An 18,592-nucleotide genomic window follows, 5' to 3' on the forward strand; every position below is an offset into this window, starting at 1 on the left:
ACTCTGAGTTAGATTCATTTCCAGCCTTGAGATCTGAACGTAAAGCAGAAACATGTGGACAGACACATGATGCATTCACACACTGTCACTGTGTCAGTTTGACACACCTGCACACCTGAAACTACACACACATCCAGACACACACACACACACCTTCTCCAATGATGCACAGAGCTTCTGTTGAGCACAGGTACGTAGCACAGGTACAGAAGTTGTTTCTCCCTGTACTGAAGATGAAGTTCAAAAGGTTTGAGAGGAACCTGAAATAGACCCGTCAGCAGATGAAGTGTCTGCCCTCGAGTCTTCCCTCAGCCACAGAAGGAGTTTCAGGGTAATAATGTGTTCAGAGAGAAAGATATCAAACATGTGTGAACACGTGTGGAAGAGTCAATAACCTGAACCGAACCTGTGCAGCAGACTGACGCCTTGATCCATACTCATCTCAACATACACTTTACTTTACTTTACGAAGTACTCAGCACTGAGTGCAAATTCAGGGTACTTGAACTTGTATTTTGACGTCACTTCATACTTCTACTCCACTTCAGAGGGAAATATTCTTCCATTTACTCGATTACATTTATTGAACAGCTTAACTTTGCAAATGAAGACAAAACATTTGAAGGCCGATATATGTTGACGTACCTGTGTACTAGTACATGCAAGTACTTCTCAAATGAAGCTGGGGGGGTGGACTTTCAGCATTAAGTACTTTTACTTTGCATACTTAAAGTGTACTTTCTTTATATAGATATTCTATTTTTACTTCTGTAACATTTTCGAAGCAGGACTTTTAATGCAGAATGTTACATTTCACAGTGAGGTATTTATACTCCTACTGAAGTAAAAGACTTGAACTCCTCCGACTCCGTCGGCAGGTCAAAGCTAGCGAGCTGATGATGAGACTGAACCAAACCTGGGAAGCCGGGAGCTGAAAGATGCTGAAATGCATCGTGGTGGCCATGTCTTTATAGAGTCCCGCCCACACACCCTTGCAGGCTGTTATTGGCTGGAAGCTACACACCTGCTGCCCAAAGGTCAAAAGTAACATCAGAGGTTTTCTGCAAACAGAGACCTTGACGCACACTTCTGGAGGATCGTACGTGATCCTCTTTCATGAAACACTTCCACACATGTGATTGCAGAAAGAGGCCTCCTTTACCTTATAGATTTACAATTAAAGTTCATCATTATATGTAAAAAGTTATGTGCGGGTATGTTTTGGATCAGTTTTCTAATGTTAACAAGCATCACTACCGGAACAAATACACCTTTTCACATTGTATGTTGGGAATAATAAAACTCTGAAGTGCTGTCACTCACTCGTCTGTCATGAAACGTGTTGTGAGTGCTCAGGTAAAATAATGGCTTGTAATTCCTACCTTTAGCCACCAGGTGGTGGTGTTTTCCTCCACCTTCGGTCATGTTGGAACAGCTTTCTGCTCTAAAAGCCTCCCTGCTGTGCGTTTTGCGCCGACGTTCGCTCCCCCCCACCCCCACCCCCCCCGCTGATGTTGCTGTTTTTCAGACTCACACTGTCCCTCCCATCACAAATCAGGAGAATAAGGAGCTGCTCCTGTGAGGACAGGCCTCTGGAGCGGACACGCTGCCCCCCCCCCCCCCCCCCCCCCCCCCACACACACACACACCTCATGCAGCGGCCGCTGACTTTGATGTTGCGTTTATGTCGCTGCGAGGAAGAAGAGAAGGAAAATGTGAATGTGTGTGCACATTTGTTGCAGAGGAGCAGGAACAAAATGGCACAAAGGCAAGATTTAACTTTGTTGTCTTGCATTTCACAGGCTTGAATTTCTTCCCTGACATAAAAGCATGACATTTAGTCTGACATTTAATCAGTAACCCTCAGCCTCAACCTAACATGAGCTAAATTCAGACATGAGCCAACAAGCCTGAAAATGGCCACTAACTTAAAATGACTAGAAAATAAATCCTGTGCTCTCCTTCTGGTGAGGACAGCACATTTCATAAAGTTTATTCAAGAACGCTCAGCAGTGGCTGCTCTTCTTACTCACAGTCAGCGGCTGCATGATGTCTTCTTTTATTTATCCAAACGTGACTTCAGCTAACACAGAGACGAACGGAGGAGGCAGGAGAGCACGCACACACTCCAGATGTGATGAGGACAGTTATTAAAATGCTGTGAGCACAGCGCTCTCTCACAGGTGGAACGTCATGTGCTGCTTTACTGACATCTAGTGGTGACCTGCATGAAGTGCAACATTAACGGCAGGGAGAGCATAAAACCAGTTACCGCCACACTGGTTACATAAACTAAAGGAGGGATATCAGAAACTGGGCTGAGTTATGGCTGATAAACCCGCCAACACTAAAGGTTTGAAGCCTTTGGCAGCAGAAGAAGAAAGCAAAGAGAAGAAGGACAGCTAGCTTCAGTCTGGAAACACAGGAAGTCACATGTCCACCGGCAGCCAGTCTGAGACCAGATCTGCTGCTGTGCTCCATCTCCTTGTGGTACATCTTTGTCAGTGAGTGGACATCGGCTCTGGAGGACGCATTCGATGGGATGTGAGAGCAGAAGACAGTGCCAGCATAACCGTCATTTTGCTGTGATGCGGCTGAGGTGTTTGTAGATTTGTGGCCATCTTGACCGGCTGAAGCAGGTGAGGCTTGAAGGTCAGGCCCAAACCAAAGCCATCATGTCCCCCTGAAGCAGCAGCCTGGTCTTTGGGCTCTACGTGGGGGAGGCGTCCCATTGGACAGCTGGGGAATATCAGTTTGCTGGACTCACTGATGACCTTCAGCCCCAGAGCGAGCGAGCACACTTCCCTCTCAGCTGCTCTTAGTCAGTGATGAGTTTTGCATCTTCCTCATGTGTGGACAGTTGTGTGTTTTTCGGCCAGTCCCCAGAACACTGCACTCATTGGTATTGATCAGAAAGCTTGCAGCTCATCCAGCAGACACACGGGCTAAAGATTTCACTTACTGCCCCTTTGAAATGTCATGATGTCAGTGTTGCTTCATTAAACTAGATCAATGCTTCTGCAACAGAAGGAGTGACGAACAGCAAACCACACAGATCAGATGAAGGTCTGGAAGACAGACTGTGGAGGAGAGGTGGACGGAGACGCCGTGATGTCACCCTCTGCTTTGTGGACGGCCGTTTGAAGGTTTGACTCTGGCCTCATGGTCCTGACCATCGTGACTGAACCCTCATTCATCTGGAGTTTCCTCTAAATGGGACCATCACGCTGCGTTGAAGAAGGCTTGACTGTAAAGTCCTTCGGACACTGTGGACTCATTTTCTCCAAAGCTTTCATACAATCTGATGTCTTTCTGCAACCAGTGGCGGTGCCCCCTGCTGGCTATCAGAAAGAAAGCAGCTGTAAGGCCTGAACGTCGTCTCCTTTACTTGCACAGTGTGCTTCAGGTGTGCTGCAGGTGAGAATGAACGGAACATTTATTAGAATTATTTGGGTTTTATTAGAAAATTAGAATATTTATGTCTGATCCTTTTCAACACTTTGAGAATCTCCTCTGTTTCTATTCGCTTCTTACAAAATGACAAACATAAATCCATTTGGACAGAACGTCAGTGACATCATACAGGTGAATTAGCATGTTGTATGAGCTGCATGTGAGCAGCTCTTATTGATCCATGCAGATCGTATCACTGTGTGTTTCAGCTCGCAGGGAATTCCTCCTCTGCACGATCAATAAAGTCATTATGATGCTCAGGCAGCAATTACAAGCAGTGACAGTCACGGCCTGTGTGTGTGTGTGTGTGTGTGTGTGTGTGCCGGGGTTTCCCTGGGCAGACAGCAGGGGTCGGAGGATTATCATCTCTGGCTCTGGATTAGTTTTATCTTCAGGGTAATCTGGGTGTTACTGCGGTCTGACAGGCTGCAGCTCAGTCACAGCACAGATCAGCCTCATGAAGTCGACTCTGAGACTTAAAACTGGATTTCCGCTTTTACAAATAAAGCTCTTATCACTGCAGAAAACAATGTGAAAGCACCCGAATGAGACTTTCTGCTCTCTGCACTCGACTTGAACAGGAGCTCAGCGTTTGGATCTCTCAGACAGGTATGAAAATCCAGGTGTGAGCGTCTATCTGACACCTGGAGATGGACGATGGTAGAAAACACCTCACGGAAAGCACAGCGACATCCAGCAGCAGTGAAACTGGAGAAAGTGATATTCAGTGTTTTCTCCTCCAATAATCTGATTTTACAAAGAAACTGAAGCACTGAAAGGTTTTGTCCTCGTCCATGTTTACTTGAGCGCTGCAATGGTGAAAATGATGAATGCATGAATGAAGTGGAACGCTTCAATATTCACTTTAAAACTCTTGAGTCAGAGCGGCTTGCTGCGTCCCTCTGACTTCACATCTGCACATCTGGAAACTGAACAGTGTCTCTAACAAGAAGTCTGCTGCTTCTGAAATGCCCACTTTGTCCACCAGGTGTCTCTGTGTCTCTGTGAATCCGTCCTGAAGATTTTAGTCTCACCAGAGAACTGCACTCGATCCTCACAGACGTCTGCAGCAGACGACACACGTGTTTTAAAGGCTGCAGGCTTCTGTGATGCCACATCAGTTTTTTAGTGAGCTCAAACTAAACTGAAAAATAGGAAATGAAAATATACATGAGAAGATGAAAACAGGACAAAGACAAACCAATGAAATGAACCCATCAGGACTGATGTGGAGGGTGAGGGGTGGGGGGTGGAGGCGTCATTAACACTCTGACCAAGTCTCTCTCATTCTGAAGTTCCTTTATTGTTTTGACATGAAAGCAGCGTTTTAATGCAAAATCATTTTATTTTCCAGAGTTTCATCCAGTTAAAGGCTCTAAAGTTTTCTCTTTTCCATGAAAATGATAGAAAAAGGTTCATCTACTGAAGGCACATCACCAAAAACACCACCACACACACACACACACACACACACACACACACACACACACACACACACACACACACACACACACACACACACACACACACACACACACACACACACACACACACACACACACACACACGGTTTAATCATTTCTGTTGAATTGAACCTTCTGGAGAGTTGATTTATGTTGGTGTGTTTCCTCAATACAAAACGTTCTGTTTGATGTTTGTGTCGATCAAATGCTGAAAAAGATCAATTCTGCATGAAAGTTTAGAACTCTCTCACACACACGCACGCACGCATACACGCACGCACACACACGCGCGCGCACGCACACACACTCCGCTCTGGCCCGGCTAACCCTTTCACCATGGCTGAACCTCTTTTTCAGAGACGAACTTCCCGTGTGGTTCGGCGGCTCCGGCCGGCAGCAGCGCCAGGTAGACGGGAGTTTCAGCGCCCTCGTCTGGTGACTTGGGGGCTTTGGGGCCGGCCATGTCGGTGCGCACCCACCCAGGACAGCAGGCGTTCAGCAAGATCTGTGCAGAGGATCACACGAGCGACAGAGATGTGTGTGAGCAACAAGGCTGCAGACACAAGTGACAAACACATAACACCTTCGTTTATTCACCAGCACGGCCATTCAGCGAGCACCAGGACACACACAGGAGACAAAACGAAACAAAAAGACACCACGAAAAGACACATAAATGAGGTTTAAAAGGATTCACACTGAGTAGGACAGAAGATTAAAACGAGATGAAACGGATGAAACAGTAGAATAAAGACTACAACAACCAAAGACAACTACGTCTTTTAGCGAGACACCGTGTCCAACATCGTGGCTAAAAGAAGCAGAGCATGGCTCCCGTCTGCTCTCTCATTCAAAGTCATTACCCCGTCATTCGGTCTCTCCTTGGACAGACGACGGGCCAGGATCATGGACAGGGTCTGAAGGCAGAGACACAGAGACACATATGGACAATTCATGGTGTATTTTTGTATAATAAATGTCTCTATCAAAGGACATATGGCATGAAAGACGGACTTCAGATTTCTCCCTCTGCGTTTCACACATTTTAAGACTGGATCTGCACTGAGTCTCAAGCTGTGAGGAGGACGGACAGCACGTACCGTCAGTCCCGTCTTGGACATGCCGTACGCCGTGTCGGCCCAGCCTCCCTCCTTGTGCTGGCCCTTCCCGGCCTCCTCGACGAATCGCTGCATGAGTCCCACCAGCTCGTCCTCCGTGATGTCCTCGCTGCGGAAACGCTGCTGAAGGGCCGGACTGCACTGGCTCAAAGCGTGGGAACCCACGAAGCTGGAGACGTTCACCACACGGCCTGAGACACACACAGTTACAACAAAGTGGACTTTAAGACAACAGGGACCGACTGCAGACCAGGTCCAGGTCTGTGACCTCACCTCCAGGTTTGACAAGCGGCATGAAGTGAGTCAACATGTCTCTGGTGGCGAAGAAGTTTGTCTTCAGGGTCACTTCCGCCTGGACGGCAAAGGGAGTCGGGTCTGCCCCTGAAGGTGGGGACAGAGACAGAGAGACAGAGACAGACAGACAGACAGACAGACAGACAGACAGACAGACAGACAGACAGACAGACAGACAGAGACAGCTGTTAGTGACTGGACACTGATGCTGCTGCTGAGTGTGTACAAACACTCAGTGGGTCTAATGTCTCAACAGCACCATGAACAGAGTGTGTGTGTGTGTGTGTGTGTGTGTGTGTGTGTGTGTGTGTGTGTGTGTGTGTGTGTGTGTGTGTGTGTGTGTGTGTGTGTGTGTGTGTCTCCTGTGTCGTCCAACGACAGCGTCCCTGTCCACCTGCCTTTGAATGCGATCCCAGCATTGTTGATCAGGATGTCCACTCCTCCGTACTTGTCCTTGAAGTGAGCTACGGCCGAGCTGATGCTGTCCAGGCTGTTGATGTCCAGCTGGTGAAATGTGGTCTTCAGTCCCTCCGAGGCCAGAGACGCCACAGCTTCCTGTCCACGACCGCTGCAATAAAGGTTCAGTTTAAGTCTAAAGACCTGCTGAAGACACCTCAACCTGACGCTGTAGAAGCCTGAAAAGAGTAAACTGTGTAAACTGATGGACAAATTGATGGTTTGTGTCATGTGACCTCATGTCTGGTCTGTGTCTTAAAGTGTTCATGAGTGTTAAAGACATAGAGGCCTGGAGACCTTGTCTGTCCCATAAAACAATAAAGGACATGAACAGGTTTATCTCAAACACAGGTGTGCCCAGGCCGGCCTGGTCCAGGTGTGTCCAGGTGAGCTACCTACACGTCTCTGGCGGTCAGGTACACGTCTCCCTGGAACTGCTTGCAGAGCGCTCGGACGATGGCCAGGCCGATGCCCTTGTTTCCACCCGTTACCACGGCAACCTTGGCGACCATACCTGTGAGCAGAGAGGTACGAACTCCTTAAACACTGAGTCACAGGTGACATGTGATGTCAGACCGCCACCTACAGGTGAGACCTGAAAACACACAGCTTCCTGATAAGATCTGCTAAGTCATGCTGACAACAGCACAATGAGAGAGCCGAAACATAAGGATCAATAATGATCCATCAGATCAATAATGATCCATGATGATCCGTCATCTCATACCTGGGATTACTCTGATCATAACTAAAGCTCACAGGAAACTGACTGTCGTTTGTCTCGCGCTCCGTGGAAACATCTGGAAAATAAAAATGACGCATTTCATCCAGTTTAACTCCCCCGGAAGCCAAAAGAGAGCTAAAGCAGGACAGATGTGCAGCTCATAACGAGTCACCTGGAGCTGCTGTGACGGAGGATTCCTGCAGAAACACCAGGTAAGTCACAGGTGTCTGTCCCTGCACTGAGGACCTTTCCCTGCTCTCAGCTGGTTGTTTGGGGCTTACGTAACGCTGACTGGCTGACGTGAGGAGCACGCTAACACACGCTGACTCTAACGCAGGTGAACGTCGACATGTGTGTGTCCGCGCGCTGCTGACTGTGACGAAGGAGAAACTTCTTACCTGGAGCTGTTTGTCCTGCGGTGAGGAGCAACCTGCGGAGGAGAAGGAGCGGAGAGGAATGACACTCTCTGCAGGGGCGTCAGAGGGAAAAGCAGGCGAGCCGCGCAGCGTTACTGCGCATACCCGGAAATACAGGCTGACCACGTGGTTGTTAGAGCTGACGGGAGGCCGCCGTGTGGAAACGGGTCCGTGTATTCAGGTGTGTGCGTGATTCACGTGTTCATAACTGAAGCTCGTTCATGAATGCACCTTGTCTGCGGTGAGCTGGGTATTATGGGATGTTTTGGTTGATGGTGAGGTTTACCCTGAAAAGCTGTTTGGCGCCAAACAGCAACAGAACGAGTTCAGGAGTCATTGAGTGTCTGAAGTGATGAAGGTCAGGATGAAGAGGAGCAAAGAGGAAGAAAGAGTCAGACACCAGACCTCCGACACACGAGGAACCAGGAGCGACACACAGGTTTTAGGCAGAGCACCTCCATCTGTCATCTGTGTCCGGCAGGAATGTACGTCAGTCAGCGCAGACTTGAAGCCTCTGTTGACGCTGCGGAGGTGCACTTTGTGGAGCTGTTGACTTGTTGTTATTTACTCTTCCTCACTGATAGAAATCACTCAGAAAACCTCAGATGGGATCAAAACACGTCCAGATAGACCATCAGCATGAGCCAGGTGTACCTAATAAAGTGGACACCTAAAGCAGCCTCATGATTTGTCCCAGGTGGACGCAGGAGACGGGACCCTTGCTCTGATCAGGTGTGTGTATGTGTGTCTTTGTCCACCACAAGGTGTCACAGGTGCAGATGAGGTCATGAGGGGTCATCGGGCTGGACGAGCCTGGAGAACGAGGAGGAAGAGGAGACAGAGAGGAGGAAGAGTCGTCCGGTCAGGTACAAACCGGTTTACTGTCAGCACGGACAGTTCCTGCTCTGGTCTCTGCCATCACCTGTCTGTCTCTCTGTGTCCTCTGTCTCTGTGTCCTCTCTTTCTCTGTTCTCTGTCTCTCTGTGTCTTCTGTCTCTCTCTGTGTCCTCTGTCTCTCTGTCTCTGTGTCCTCTATCTCTGCGTCCTCTGTCTCTCTGTCCTCTCTTTCTCTGTCCTCTGTCTCTCTGTGTCCTCTATCTCTGCGTCCTCTGTCTCTCTGTCCTCAGTGTCTCTGTGTCACCAGCCGCAGTACGTGAGGCTGATGAAGTTCCTTCATCGACGAGGGTTCACCTCAGCGCTGCTGCAGCCCGCCGTCTTCACAGGTATGACTCTACCTGTCCACAGTCTGCCAACACACTCTGTGCAGTGATCTGAGTGTGTGTGTGTGTGTGTGTGTGTGTGTGTGTGTGTGTGTGTGTGTGTGTGTGTGTGTGTGTGTGTGTGTGTGTGTGTGTGTGTGTGTGTGTGTGTCACCTCTCACATGCAGACACAGGCAGAGGACTGCAGGCTCTGAAGACCATAAAGGTAAGTCTGCTGACAGGCTTCAGCACAGCTGTCAGCTGGTCTCACTGCAGTTTCTCTACCTGTCAGCACAGCTTCTGACACACCTGTCTGAAGGTGTTTGTGTGTGTGTGTGCGTATCTATAACTACCGTCTCTGTCTTTGTCCGTCTCTGTCGTCTTTCAGCCCGGCCAGCTGCTCATTTCTCTGCCTGAGTCTTGTCTCCTCACGACCTCGACTGTCCTGAACAGCTACCTGGGACATTATGTCAAGAGGTCGGCGCACACACACACATGCGCACACACGCGCACACACGCGTTCACACACGACTTAAATATTCCAAATATCAGAACATGGATTAACCTGCTCAGTGGATCAATACAGGTGTACTTTTTAAAGGTGTGTGTGTCGTGCTGAGCTGTGTGAAAGAGGGAGACAAACGCAGTAATGGACATGCACGCAGACACAAAGTGGACACAACAAAGGTCAAACTGTCTTGTCCTGTCTCCCCAGCTGGACACCCCGGCTCTCTCCCCTGCTGGCGCTCTGTGTCTTCCTGGTGTGCGAGCAGCACAGAGGAGAGGCCTCTGATTGGTTCCCGTACATCGACATGCTGCCCGCCACTTACACCTGCCCCGCCTACTTCACAGACGATGTCATGGCTGTCCTGCCTGTCTGTCTGCAGAGACGGGCGTCAGAGCAGAGGGACGCGGTGCGAGAACTGCACGGCCTCAATCAGGACTTCTTCAGGTGAGACTGACTCAGAGGACACTGAGGGACTTCTTCAGGTGAGACTGACTCGGAGGACGCTGAGGGACTTCTTCAGGTGAGACTGACTCGGAGGACGCTGAGGGACTTCTTCAGGTGAGACTGACTCGGAGGACGCTGAGGGACTTCTTCAGGTGAGACTGACTCGGAGGACACTGAGGGACTTCTTCAGGTGAGACTGACTCAGAGGACACTGAGGGACTTCTTCAGGTGAGACTGACTCAGAGGACACTAAGGGACTTCTTCAGGTGAGACTGACTCAGGGGACACTGAAGGACTTCTTCAGGTGAGACTGACTCAGAGGACACTAAGGGACTTCTTCAGGTGAGACTGACTCAGGGGACACTGAAGGACTTCTTCAGGTGAGACTGACTCAGAGGACACTAAGGGACTTCTTCAGGTGAGACTGACTCAGAGGACACTAAGGGACTTCTTCAGGTGAGACTGACTCAGAGGACACTAAGGGACTTCTTCAGGTGAGACTGACTCAGGGGACACTGAAGGACTTCTTCAGGTGAGACTGACTCAGAGGACACTGAAGGACTTCTTCAGGTGAGACTGACACACCTGAAGCAGGTCGATCAGCTGAGTTTGAGGTGCGTTCGGATCAGAGCGTGAACCTCCTTCATGTAAAGTCACACAGTGGACAGGACGAGTGTCCTCAGCCGTCGTCCTCATGTGGACAGTGTCCGTCACATCCAAAGACATTTGTTCTTGATGCAGATCCCTGCAGCCAATCCTGAGTCAGCCTGTGGACAAGGTGTTGACATATGAGGCACTGAGGTACACACACACACACACACACACACACACACACACACACACACACACACATATTTCAGGAGTGTGGGATTGTTTTTGTGTCTCTTTCTTCTGATTGGCCGTCTTGGTTTATGCCAATCAATGTTCACCTGCTCCTCCAGGTGGGCCTGGTGTAGTGTCAACACACGCTCCGTCTTCATGTCCCACTCGTCCAACAGCTTCCTGTGTGGACAGGATGTTTATGCCTTGGCTCCCTTCCTGGACCTGCTCAACCACCGTCCTGACGTGCAGGTAAACCGTAGAGAAGACAGACACGCCTGTGACCTGAGACGTCGTGTGTCTGAGTCTGTGTGTCCTTAAAGCAGCTTCAGCTGGTGTCTGTCCCACAGAGACATGGCACAGATTCACTGCATTTCTGTCTTTTCTCTCGGTGCGACAGACTCCTCACTGAACGCTTGCAGCTGCTGTTCACGTTTCCAGGCTGAGTTTGGCGCTGAGCAGCTCGTTGGAAAGATGGTTGGATGGCATTTTAATACATCTTACCAGACATGTTTGTGTCCAGGTCAAAGCGGGTTTCAACCACGTGACAGGATGCTATGAAGTCAGCAGCGTCTCGGGGACGCCGGGCTACCAGCAGGCCTTCATCCACTACGGCTCCCACGACAGCCAGCGCCTGCTGCTGGAGTACGGCTTCGTCGCCCCCTCCAACCCCCACAGCGTGGTCTACGTGGATCCAGGTGAGCTGCAGCAGGAAACGCAAGCTCGATCAACGGACAGATGAATGTCTGTGTTTGTCCGTTGAGGCTGTAAAACCGACCAATCGTGTCTTCAGAGTGTGGAATGAAGAATGAATGAAGCTGCAGCGTGTCCACATGTGGACATACAGAAATATATATTTCTACATCTGGAGCTTGGTGTGACACTTGCCCTTGAACACTGTGTCTGTGTCTCCTGTGATTTGCGTTTGTTCTTGTGGTCCCTCAGATGTCCTGGCAGACTTGTTAAGAGGAGACAGGAGTTTGGACCAGAAGATGAAGTTCCTCAGAGACAACGACTTCCTTCAGTGAGACTCACTTCATGTCTTCTGTGTCTTTGTCTGTAAGCTCTGTCATAGAGGGACCAGGAGGGACATAAGGGGACAGTCCTACATGTTGTCTGTGGGCTTCATACTGAAGACATTAGTGTTCTCTGAATCCGTCCGTCTTCTGTCCCCTTTGCAAACCTGCTCAGTGATCTGAGTGTGTCCACTGAAGGTCCCAGCTGGAGGCTGATGACGGTGCTCAGGCTGCTGTCGCTGCCACAGACACTGTAGTAAGACCACACGCACACTCGCACACACACGCGCACACACACACACACACACACACACACACACACACACACATCGATCTGTGTGTGTGGATATGGATGAGTTACAGGTGTGTGTGTGTGTGTGTGTGTGTGTGTGTGTGTGTGTGTGTGTGTGTGTGTGTGTGTGTGTGTGTGTGTGTGTGTGTGTGTGTGTGTGTGTCTCTCCAGTCACCACTGGAGGGCGGTGTTGCTCGGTCAGGTGGTGTGTGAAGACAGAGAGGGGTGGAGCGTCCAGACAGCGAAGACTCTCTGTCAGCGACTACTGCAAGACACACACACAGCTCTGGATAAGGTGTGTGTAAGGACGTGCGCACACACACACACACACGCACTCCCACACACACACTCCTCGAGCTTCAGGCCGTTTCCTCCTCCAGCTCGTGACCTGATGTGTGTTTGCCTCAGATCTCCGTCCTCCTCCTGCAGCGCGACCAGGCCGTCAGGGAGCAGCTCCACGTGGTCCAGTCACTGCGACAGGAGGAGAGGTGCATCCTGGGAAGCTGTCTGGAGGTACTGGAGGACACACTGAGACAACCGGACCAACTGTTGTCGTGCCAACCCGACATTGACGCCGCGAGTTGACGTCTGATTGGTTATTGGCTGGACTGGTGATGCCAGGCAGTCTCACGTTCCTGCTCTGCTTTTTGGACGAAGACTGCAGGATGTCCTGAAACACAGCGTCACAGGTGTGATTCCGGGTGTGATTCCAGGTGTGATTCCAGGTGTGCTCAAAGAGCAGCTGCCCGCTGTGAAAGGCGCCGATCGGCACCATGAACCGAGGCGAGCGAAAGTGGACATACGACGAGCTGAAACGACTGTGCACGAACTGTCAATGTGTCCCTCTGGACTCACGAGAGACAGGGGAGCAGGTGTGTTAATGAGGACGGACAAATCAGTCCTGTTGTCTCATGTTTTCTGATTAAAGACAAAAATTTACTCCACACGTTTAATCACTTCCTGTTTGCAACATTTATCAGCAAACCTAAAACTTTGTGACTTTTATTTTGAAGAGTTTCAGTCATTTTTCAGTTCAAGAAAATTTATTGAGTCAAATGAAGCTCAAAGACACAAAGTGGACAAAGACAAACGGGATGTATTATGGGATGCACACTCCATCAGGGAGGGAGTCTCACAGGTGTCCATGTGAGTCTGTCTCTCTTTTCATTGACATCTTTGTGTCTCGGTCAGAGCTGAACAACCGCCTTTGTCCTCTGATGACGCTGGACGGTCTCCATGGCAACTGTGGCTTCGTAGAGAGGGATGGCGTCCTCGGGCTGAGGTCTGCAGAGACAGATTGATTAACAGTGGACTGTAACTCTCATGTGTCCAGTCAGAATGTCTGTCCTGGTCTTCAGATCAGATTTGGGCTCTAATTGAAACAGGAAAGACGTCTTTAACCTGAAAACTGGCTCAGAGACTGAAAGTGGACAGAAACGTGAAAATGACACGTTAACGAAGCTTCATTCATAATAAAACCACAGAAAACGCTTCATTTAACCGTTTAAGGTCAGAAAGTCTCTTTGAAAGATGCTCCATTTTCACCTTCATCTGGCGTTTCACTCATAAACCACAAATCTTTAAATGACTTGAATTTGTACTGAATACATCTTTAAATGATGTGAATTTATTTTATCTTTAAATACTCAGTCGTGCTATTTGTTTGCTGTTGAAATTAGAAATCCTTGCATAATAAGTGAAGGTTAACGGAGACAAACAGAGGTAATGTCCAGTGGTCGCTGTGGGAGACAGGAATTCTGTCATGAATCATCTGAAGTCACAGTTTGGACGTGATGAAAGCGGCTCTGAAAGTTTTGGTTTCGGTATGAGAGAGACTGAGGACAGACTGAACATCACAGTCTGATGCCAGCGTGGACGAACAGGACGTCTTTCCACGCCACTCGCTGAGTTTGACGTACCTGAGAACTCCAGCTGACATCTTGTCCACAATGTCCTTCAGAATATCTGACACAGGCTGTTAAGGAGTGTGTGTGTGTGTGTGTGTGTGTGTGTGTGTGTGTGTGTGTGTGTGTGTGTGTGTGTGTGTGTGTGTGTGTGTGTGTGTGTGTGTGTGTGTGTGTGTGTGTGTGTGTGTGTCTTTCGGAGGACACACTGAGGACAGGATACGCAGGTATCGTCCCTGCTGCGCTGATGAAGCCGTCCAGACTTCGTGGTTGAGGAAAGTGACAGAGGCTGATTTTAAGAAGAGTGACCTGCAGTCTGGAGGGTCCAGCTGTCAGAGACAGAGGACACAGCAGAGACTCAGTCCAGGAGTCCAAACATGTACAGCAGTAAAATGCAGCAGACTGAAGTACATTTACACACTCACTGTACTTCTTACTACTGGAGGAATCTGAATACTTCATGCTGTTACTTCAGCCTGTCCGTCTGACACCCACTCACCTGCAGGTCTTTGTGGGACGTGACCCAGTGCCCCCCCACTCCCAGCACACTAATGAGGTCATGTTTGTGTGGGAGGAGCTTCGCCTCCTCTGACTCCTCCTCCTCGCCTTGCAGACGCACTACACACAAACACAGAGAAATGTTGGCGCGTGAGGGTTTACACGCCGTTCAGGAGGCTGAGGGGACGCACGTGTCTGTCAGGCATTTACCTCCAGAGTCCACAATGATGTCCACTCCCAGCCCGCCCGTCTCCTCCAAGACCACCGACAGCAGCTCTGACGGGCCGTTAAACACCGGGATGACTTTGGCTTCAGACACACACACACACACACACACACACACACAGAAACGTGACCTCCAGTCCACCTGGATTATAATCCACTGAACTCTGGACCACAGTTTGCACAAAATATCAATGCTGACGTTGTCCACATGGTGGCAGCAGCTTTCAGACAGACTGTCTGTGTTCACAGCTCGAATACTACAATTAGAAAATAATAACTATCTCATGGTCACATGACTAATGTCATCTGTGATTAACTGTAAATAATAATAATAATACATGACAGTAACGAGTGATGTGCTGCACACTGAACCGTACAGAGCCAGAAACCTACGGCTCATTCTGATTGGTCCAACAGCTGTTTGCTGCAGGTATGAGGAGAGCAGCAAGGAAGAGAGAAAGACAGAAGACAGAAAAGGTCTCACCGACTAAAGGATCCTGAACGCCTTATATGATGGGAGGAGAGACAAAGACAGAAGAAGAAAAAAGAGTGAAAGAAGCAGAAAATACACCTGAAAACACCTCAGAGACTCTTCATGGTGATCGGGTTAAAGTTCACATTAAAAGACCTTAAAGAAGCAGAGGACAGACGCCACGGCGCTGGCCCGGACGTACTGGACGTACCGACGCTGGGCCGAAGCTGCTCCAGGAAGGCGTGCTGCTGAGGGGAGTGTGACGTGGTCAGGACCTTCACTCCGTGGTAACAAGCCAACTGGATGCACATGAGGCCGAAGGACTGAGGAAGGAGAGGACACACGTGGGAGACAGACACAACCGTTACGTCCTGAGTGTGATGTGAGTGTGCGTGTCTTTACGTACGCCGGCTCCGTCCATGACCAGCAGTGTGTGTCCGGCCGCCATGCGAGCGTGTGTGTGTAGAGCGGTGTAAGCGCAGAGGCCGTCACGCAGCGCTCCGGCCACACACACCGAGCTGAGCTTCTCCGGCTTCTGGACTGGAGACAGGACAGGACAGGACAAGACAGGAGACACGTTTACAGAGTTCACTCACACAGTTTCAGCCTCCGGCTCAGAGGGAGCAGAGGGACGGCACAAAGTCACGTGACCTCCCCTCTCATCATTTTCCAGCCACGTGAAAGGACGGCCTGTGCACTTACGAGGTTTCCACACTGTCCTGCGTCCTTCAGAAGACCAGCAGCGTGCTGACAGTTTGACCTTTCAGAGGACTCATGACTCATGAGCGGACGTCACACGGAGTGTGTGTGGAAGCGTGTTTAGGTTTGACCTTTGACCAACGGTTCACAGGAAATCAAGAGAGGTGTGTGTGTGTGTGTGTGTGTGTGTGTGTGTGTGTGTGTGTGTGTGTGTGTGTGCGCGCTACCTAAATACTGTTCATCTACGTCAATGACCTCACAGAGTCCAGAGCAGGGGGAGTCCAGAGGCAGGATACCTGCAGAGGGAGAGACAGTCTTCTCAGGTTTGTGGGACATGTGATGAAGAAGAGGGACGCTGCTTTACTCAGGTGTCCTACATCAGATAAAGAAAGAAGTCCTACCTCCAACCTCGTCCTCCGGCTGGAAGAAAGACACTTTGTCTCCCACTGCAGGAAGAAACAGACAGGTCTGTTAACCTGGTCCACGAAAACACTGTCGGCCAATCACACGCGTGCTTTTGTTTGTGTGTTTCAAACCTTGCATGACGACGCCGGCCACCTCTCTGCCGACAGGAATCAAATCTCTCTGGATCCCAACGTCCCCGAGCAACTGGAGAGACGAGCAGAGGACGAGCAGAGGGAAAGCAGAGGACGAGCAGAGGGAGAGCAGAGGAAGAGCAGAGGAAGAGCAGAGGGAGAGCAGAGGACGAGCAGAGGAAGAGCAGAGGACGAGCAGAGGGAGAGCAGAGGACGAGCAGAGGAAGAGCAGAGGACGAGCAGAGGAAGAGCAGAGGAAGAGCAGAGGAAGAGCAGAGGGAGAGCAGAGGAAGAGCAGAGGAAGAGCAGAGGGAGAGCAGAGGGAGAGCAGAGGACGAGCAGAGGAAGAGCAGAGGAAGAGCAGAGGGAGAGCAGAGGACGAGCAGAGGAAGAGCAGAGGACGAGCAGAGGAAGAGCAGAGGGAGAGCAGAGGACCAGCAGAGGACCAGCAGAGGACCAGCAGAGGACCAGCAGAGGAAGAGCAGAGGGAGAGCAGAGGACGAGCAGAGGACGAGCAGAGGACGAGCAGAGGGAGAGCAGAGGGAGAGCAGAGGACCAGCAGAGGACCAGCAGAGGGAGAGCAGAGGAAGAGCAGAGGGAGAGCAGAGGAAGAGCAGAGGAAGAGCAGAGGAAGAGCAGAGGACCAGCAGAGGAAGAGCAGAGGACCAGCAGAGGACCAGCAGAGGACCAGCAGAGGACCAGCAGAGGAAGAGCAGAGGACGAGCAGAGGGAGAGCAGAGGGAGAGCAGAGGGAGAGCAGAGGACGAGCAGAGGGAGAGCAGAGGGAGAGCAGAGGGAGAGCAGAGGGAGAGCAGAGGACGAGCAGAGGACGAGCAGAGGGAAAGCAGAGGACGAGCAGAGGACCAGCAGAGGGAGAGCAGAGGGAGAGCAGAGGGAGAGCAGAGGACGAGCAGAGGGAGAGCAGAGGAAGAGCAGAGGGAGAGCAGAGGACGAGCAGAGGAAGAGCAGAGGAAGAGCAGAGGGAGAGCAGAGGAAGAGCAGAGGACGAGCAGAGGACGAGCAGAGGAAGAGCAGAGGAAGAGCAGAGGGAGAGCAGAGGAAGAGCAGAGGGAGAGCAGAGGAAGAGCAGAGGACGAGCAGAGGAAGAGCAGAGGACGAGCAGAGGACGAGCAGAGGGAGAGCAGAGGTAGAGCAGAGGGAGAGCAGAGGGAGAGCAGAGGAAGAGCAGAGGACGAGCAGAGGAAGAGCAGAGGACGAGCAGAGGACGAGCAGAGGAAGAGCAGAGGAAGAGCAGAGGGAGAGCAGAGGAAGAGCAGAGGACGAGCAGAGGACCAGCAGAGGGAGAGCAGAGGGAGAGCAGAGAAGCCATCAGAGATCAGTTGAGTGATGGACCTGAACAGCTGACCTCAGGTCAGTTTGGTGACTGGCAGGAGCTTTACAAACAGTTTTATTTTAAATAAAGCTTTGTATAATTTCGTCATGCTCACATCACCTGAGAGACATCTTTGATTGAAGTACCTTGAGATCCAGAGGGCGGAGTCCACACGCTTTCACCTGCACTCGGACCAGGTGGCTGCCTAAAGCCTCCGGGAGACTCTGGAGCAAATGGACAGAGACAGACACAGAGACAGACTGTCAGGCGTCCGTTATGGATGAACTGAAGCCTGAAGTCAGCTTTCAACCATTCAGCACTTCATCCAAACTGTGTCATTCACATGAGGCCGTGAATGCCACACGATCACGTGCAGCAGGTGATGTCTGACTGACAGGCTTCAGTCAAACATCACCTGCGTCCACCTGCACAGACCCGGCTCTCAGTGGACAGACTCACCGTTTCCTGGATGACGAACCTGGGCTCCGCATCAGCCGCTCGGCAGAATAAACCCTTCATGCTGTTCAGCCTTTAATTCAGACGAAGATCGACTTTACTTCAGCCTGAAATATTAAAACAAGCCGTTTGTGTCTTCAATGTTTTTCCTCCTGCAGAAGAAACAGCTGAGAGGACCAGCTCGAGTCAGCTGACCTCTTCTTCTTCTTCTTCTTCTTCTTCTTCTTCTTCTTCTTCTTCTTCTTCTTCTTCTTCTTCTTCTTCTTC

At 50.4% G+C, this 18,592-nt stretch overlaps 3 protein-coding genes across 6 annotated transcripts in view; 1 reads left to right on the forward strand and 2 right to left on the reverse strand.

Annotated features, from left to right (window-relative positions):
* The window catches only part of cbr1 (carbonyl reductase 1), a 44,946-nt gene extending 36,929 nt beyond the window's left edge, over nucleotides 1-8,017 (reverse strand). The window contains exons 1-7 of one of the 2 annotated variants that reach the window (XM_070977328.1): nucleotides 7,907-8,017; nucleotides 7,184-7,298; nucleotides 6,727-6,896; nucleotides 6,308-6,415; nucleotides 6,017-6,225; nucleotides 5,780-5,833; nucleotides 5,224-5,421 (exon numbers count right to left, since the gene is read on the reverse strand). In XM_070977328.1, the coding sequence (XP_070833429.1) occupies nucleotides 5,248-5,421; nucleotides 5,780-5,833; nucleotides 6,017-6,225; nucleotides 6,308-6,415; nucleotides 6,727-6,896; nucleotides 7,184-7,296 (828 nt within the window). In that variant the 5' untranslated portion in view covers nucleotides 7,297-7,298; nucleotides 7,907-8,017 and the 3' untranslated portion in view covers nucleotides 5,224-5,247. Of the gene's footprint in view, nucleotides 1-4,732; nucleotides 5,422-5,779; nucleotides 5,834-6,016; nucleotides 6,226-6,307; nucleotides 6,416-6,726; nucleotides 6,897-7,183; nucleotides 7,299-7,906 lie in introns of those variants that run through there. The other variant, XM_070977327.1, reaches the window with a different exon arrangement.
* A 39-nt stretch (nucleotides 8,018-8,056) lies between these two features.
* On the forward strand, nucleotides 8,057-13,241 carry setd4 (SET domain containing 4). 2 transcript variants are annotated; one of them, XM_070977323.1, is made up of 13 exons: nucleotides 8,057-8,105; nucleotides 8,689-8,790; nucleotides 9,052-9,147; nucleotides 9,312-9,349; nucleotides 9,512-9,600; nucleotides 9,839-10,075; nucleotides 10,817-10,876; nucleotides 11,017-11,146; nucleotides 11,418-11,592; nucleotides 11,840-11,918; nucleotides 12,086-12,166; nucleotides 12,374-12,497; nucleotides 12,611-13,241. In XM_070977323.1, exons 2-13 carry the CDS (start codon nucleotides 8,712-8,714, stop codon nucleotides 12,785-12,787), a joined length of 1,365 nt encoding a protein of 454 aa, XP_070833424.1. In that variant the 5' UTR covers nucleotides 8,057-8,105; nucleotides 8,689-8,711; the 3' UTR covers nucleotides 12,788-13,241. The 2 variants fall into 2 exon arrangements, with proteins under 2 accessions (XP_070833424.1, XP_070833425.1); XM_070977324.1 differs by lacking the exon at nucleotides 8,057-8,105 and having other exon boundaries at nucleotides 8,687-8,790; nucleotides 9,069-9,147.
* A 107-nt stretch (nucleotides 13,242-13,348) lies between these two features.
* Nucleotides 13,349-18,592, reverse strand: cryzl1 (crystallin, zeta (quinone reductase)-like 1). Of its 2 annotated transcripts, XM_070977325.1 has the most exons (13): nucleotides 18,329-18,592; nucleotides 18,016-18,093; nucleotides 16,537-16,609; nucleotides 16,402-16,446; nucleotides 16,228-16,296; nucleotides 15,708-15,841; nucleotides 15,513-15,624; nucleotides 15,314-15,334; nucleotides 14,815-14,913; nucleotides 14,606-14,724; nucleotides 14,330-14,435; nucleotides 14,122-14,167; nucleotides 13,349-13,486 (listed from the first exon to the last, which is right to left on the reverse strand). In XM_070977325.1, exons 1-13 carry the CDS (start codon nucleotides 18,386-18,388, stop codon nucleotides 13,390-13,392), a joined length of 1,059 nt encoding a protein of 352 aa, XP_070833426.1. In that variant the 5' UTR covers nucleotides 18,389-18,592; the 3' UTR covers nucleotides 13,349-13,389. The 2 variants fall into 2 exon arrangements, with proteins under 2 accessions (XP_070833426.1, XP_070833427.1); XM_070977326.1 differs by lacking the exon at nucleotides 15,314-15,334.

The sequence above is a fragment of the Chaetodon trifascialis genome, chromosome 13 (assembly GCF_039877785.1).
Source record: "Chaetodon trifascialis isolate fChaTrf1 chromosome 13, fChaTrf1.hap1, whole genome shotgun sequence".
Classification (NCBI taxonomy): Eukaryota; Metazoa; Chordata; class Actinopteri; order Chaetodontiformes; family Chaetodontidae; genus Chaetodon; species Chaetodon trifascialis.

Bases quoted from the DNA above. Each gene is read 5' to 3' on its own strand.
- cryzl1 (XM_070977325.1), bottom strand. From the start codon at position 18,388: ATGAAGGGTTTATTCTGCCGAGCGGCTGATGCGGAGCCCAGGTTCGTC. The intron at 16,447-16,536 runs GTTTGAAACACA...TTCTTCCTGCAG, and splicing joins GGCCGGCGTCGTCATGCAAG to TGGGAGACAAAGTGTCTTTC. The intron at 15,335-15,512 runs GTACGTCCAGTA...CCATCATATAAG, and splicing joins GCAGCTTCGGCCCAGCGTCG to GCGTTCAGGATCCTTTAGTC.
- setd4 (XM_070977323.1), top strand. From the start codon at position 8,712: ATGAGGGGTCATCGGGCTGGACGAGCCTGGAGAACGAGGAGGAAGAGG. The intron at 12,167-12,373 runs GTAAGACCACAC...GTGTCTCTCCAG, and splicing joins TCGCTGCCACAGACACTGTA to TCACCACTGGAGGGCGGTGT. The intron at 12,498-12,610 runs GTGTGTGTAAGG...TGTTTGCCTCAG, and splicing joins CACACACAGCTCTGGATAAG to ATCTCCGTCCTCCTCCTGCA.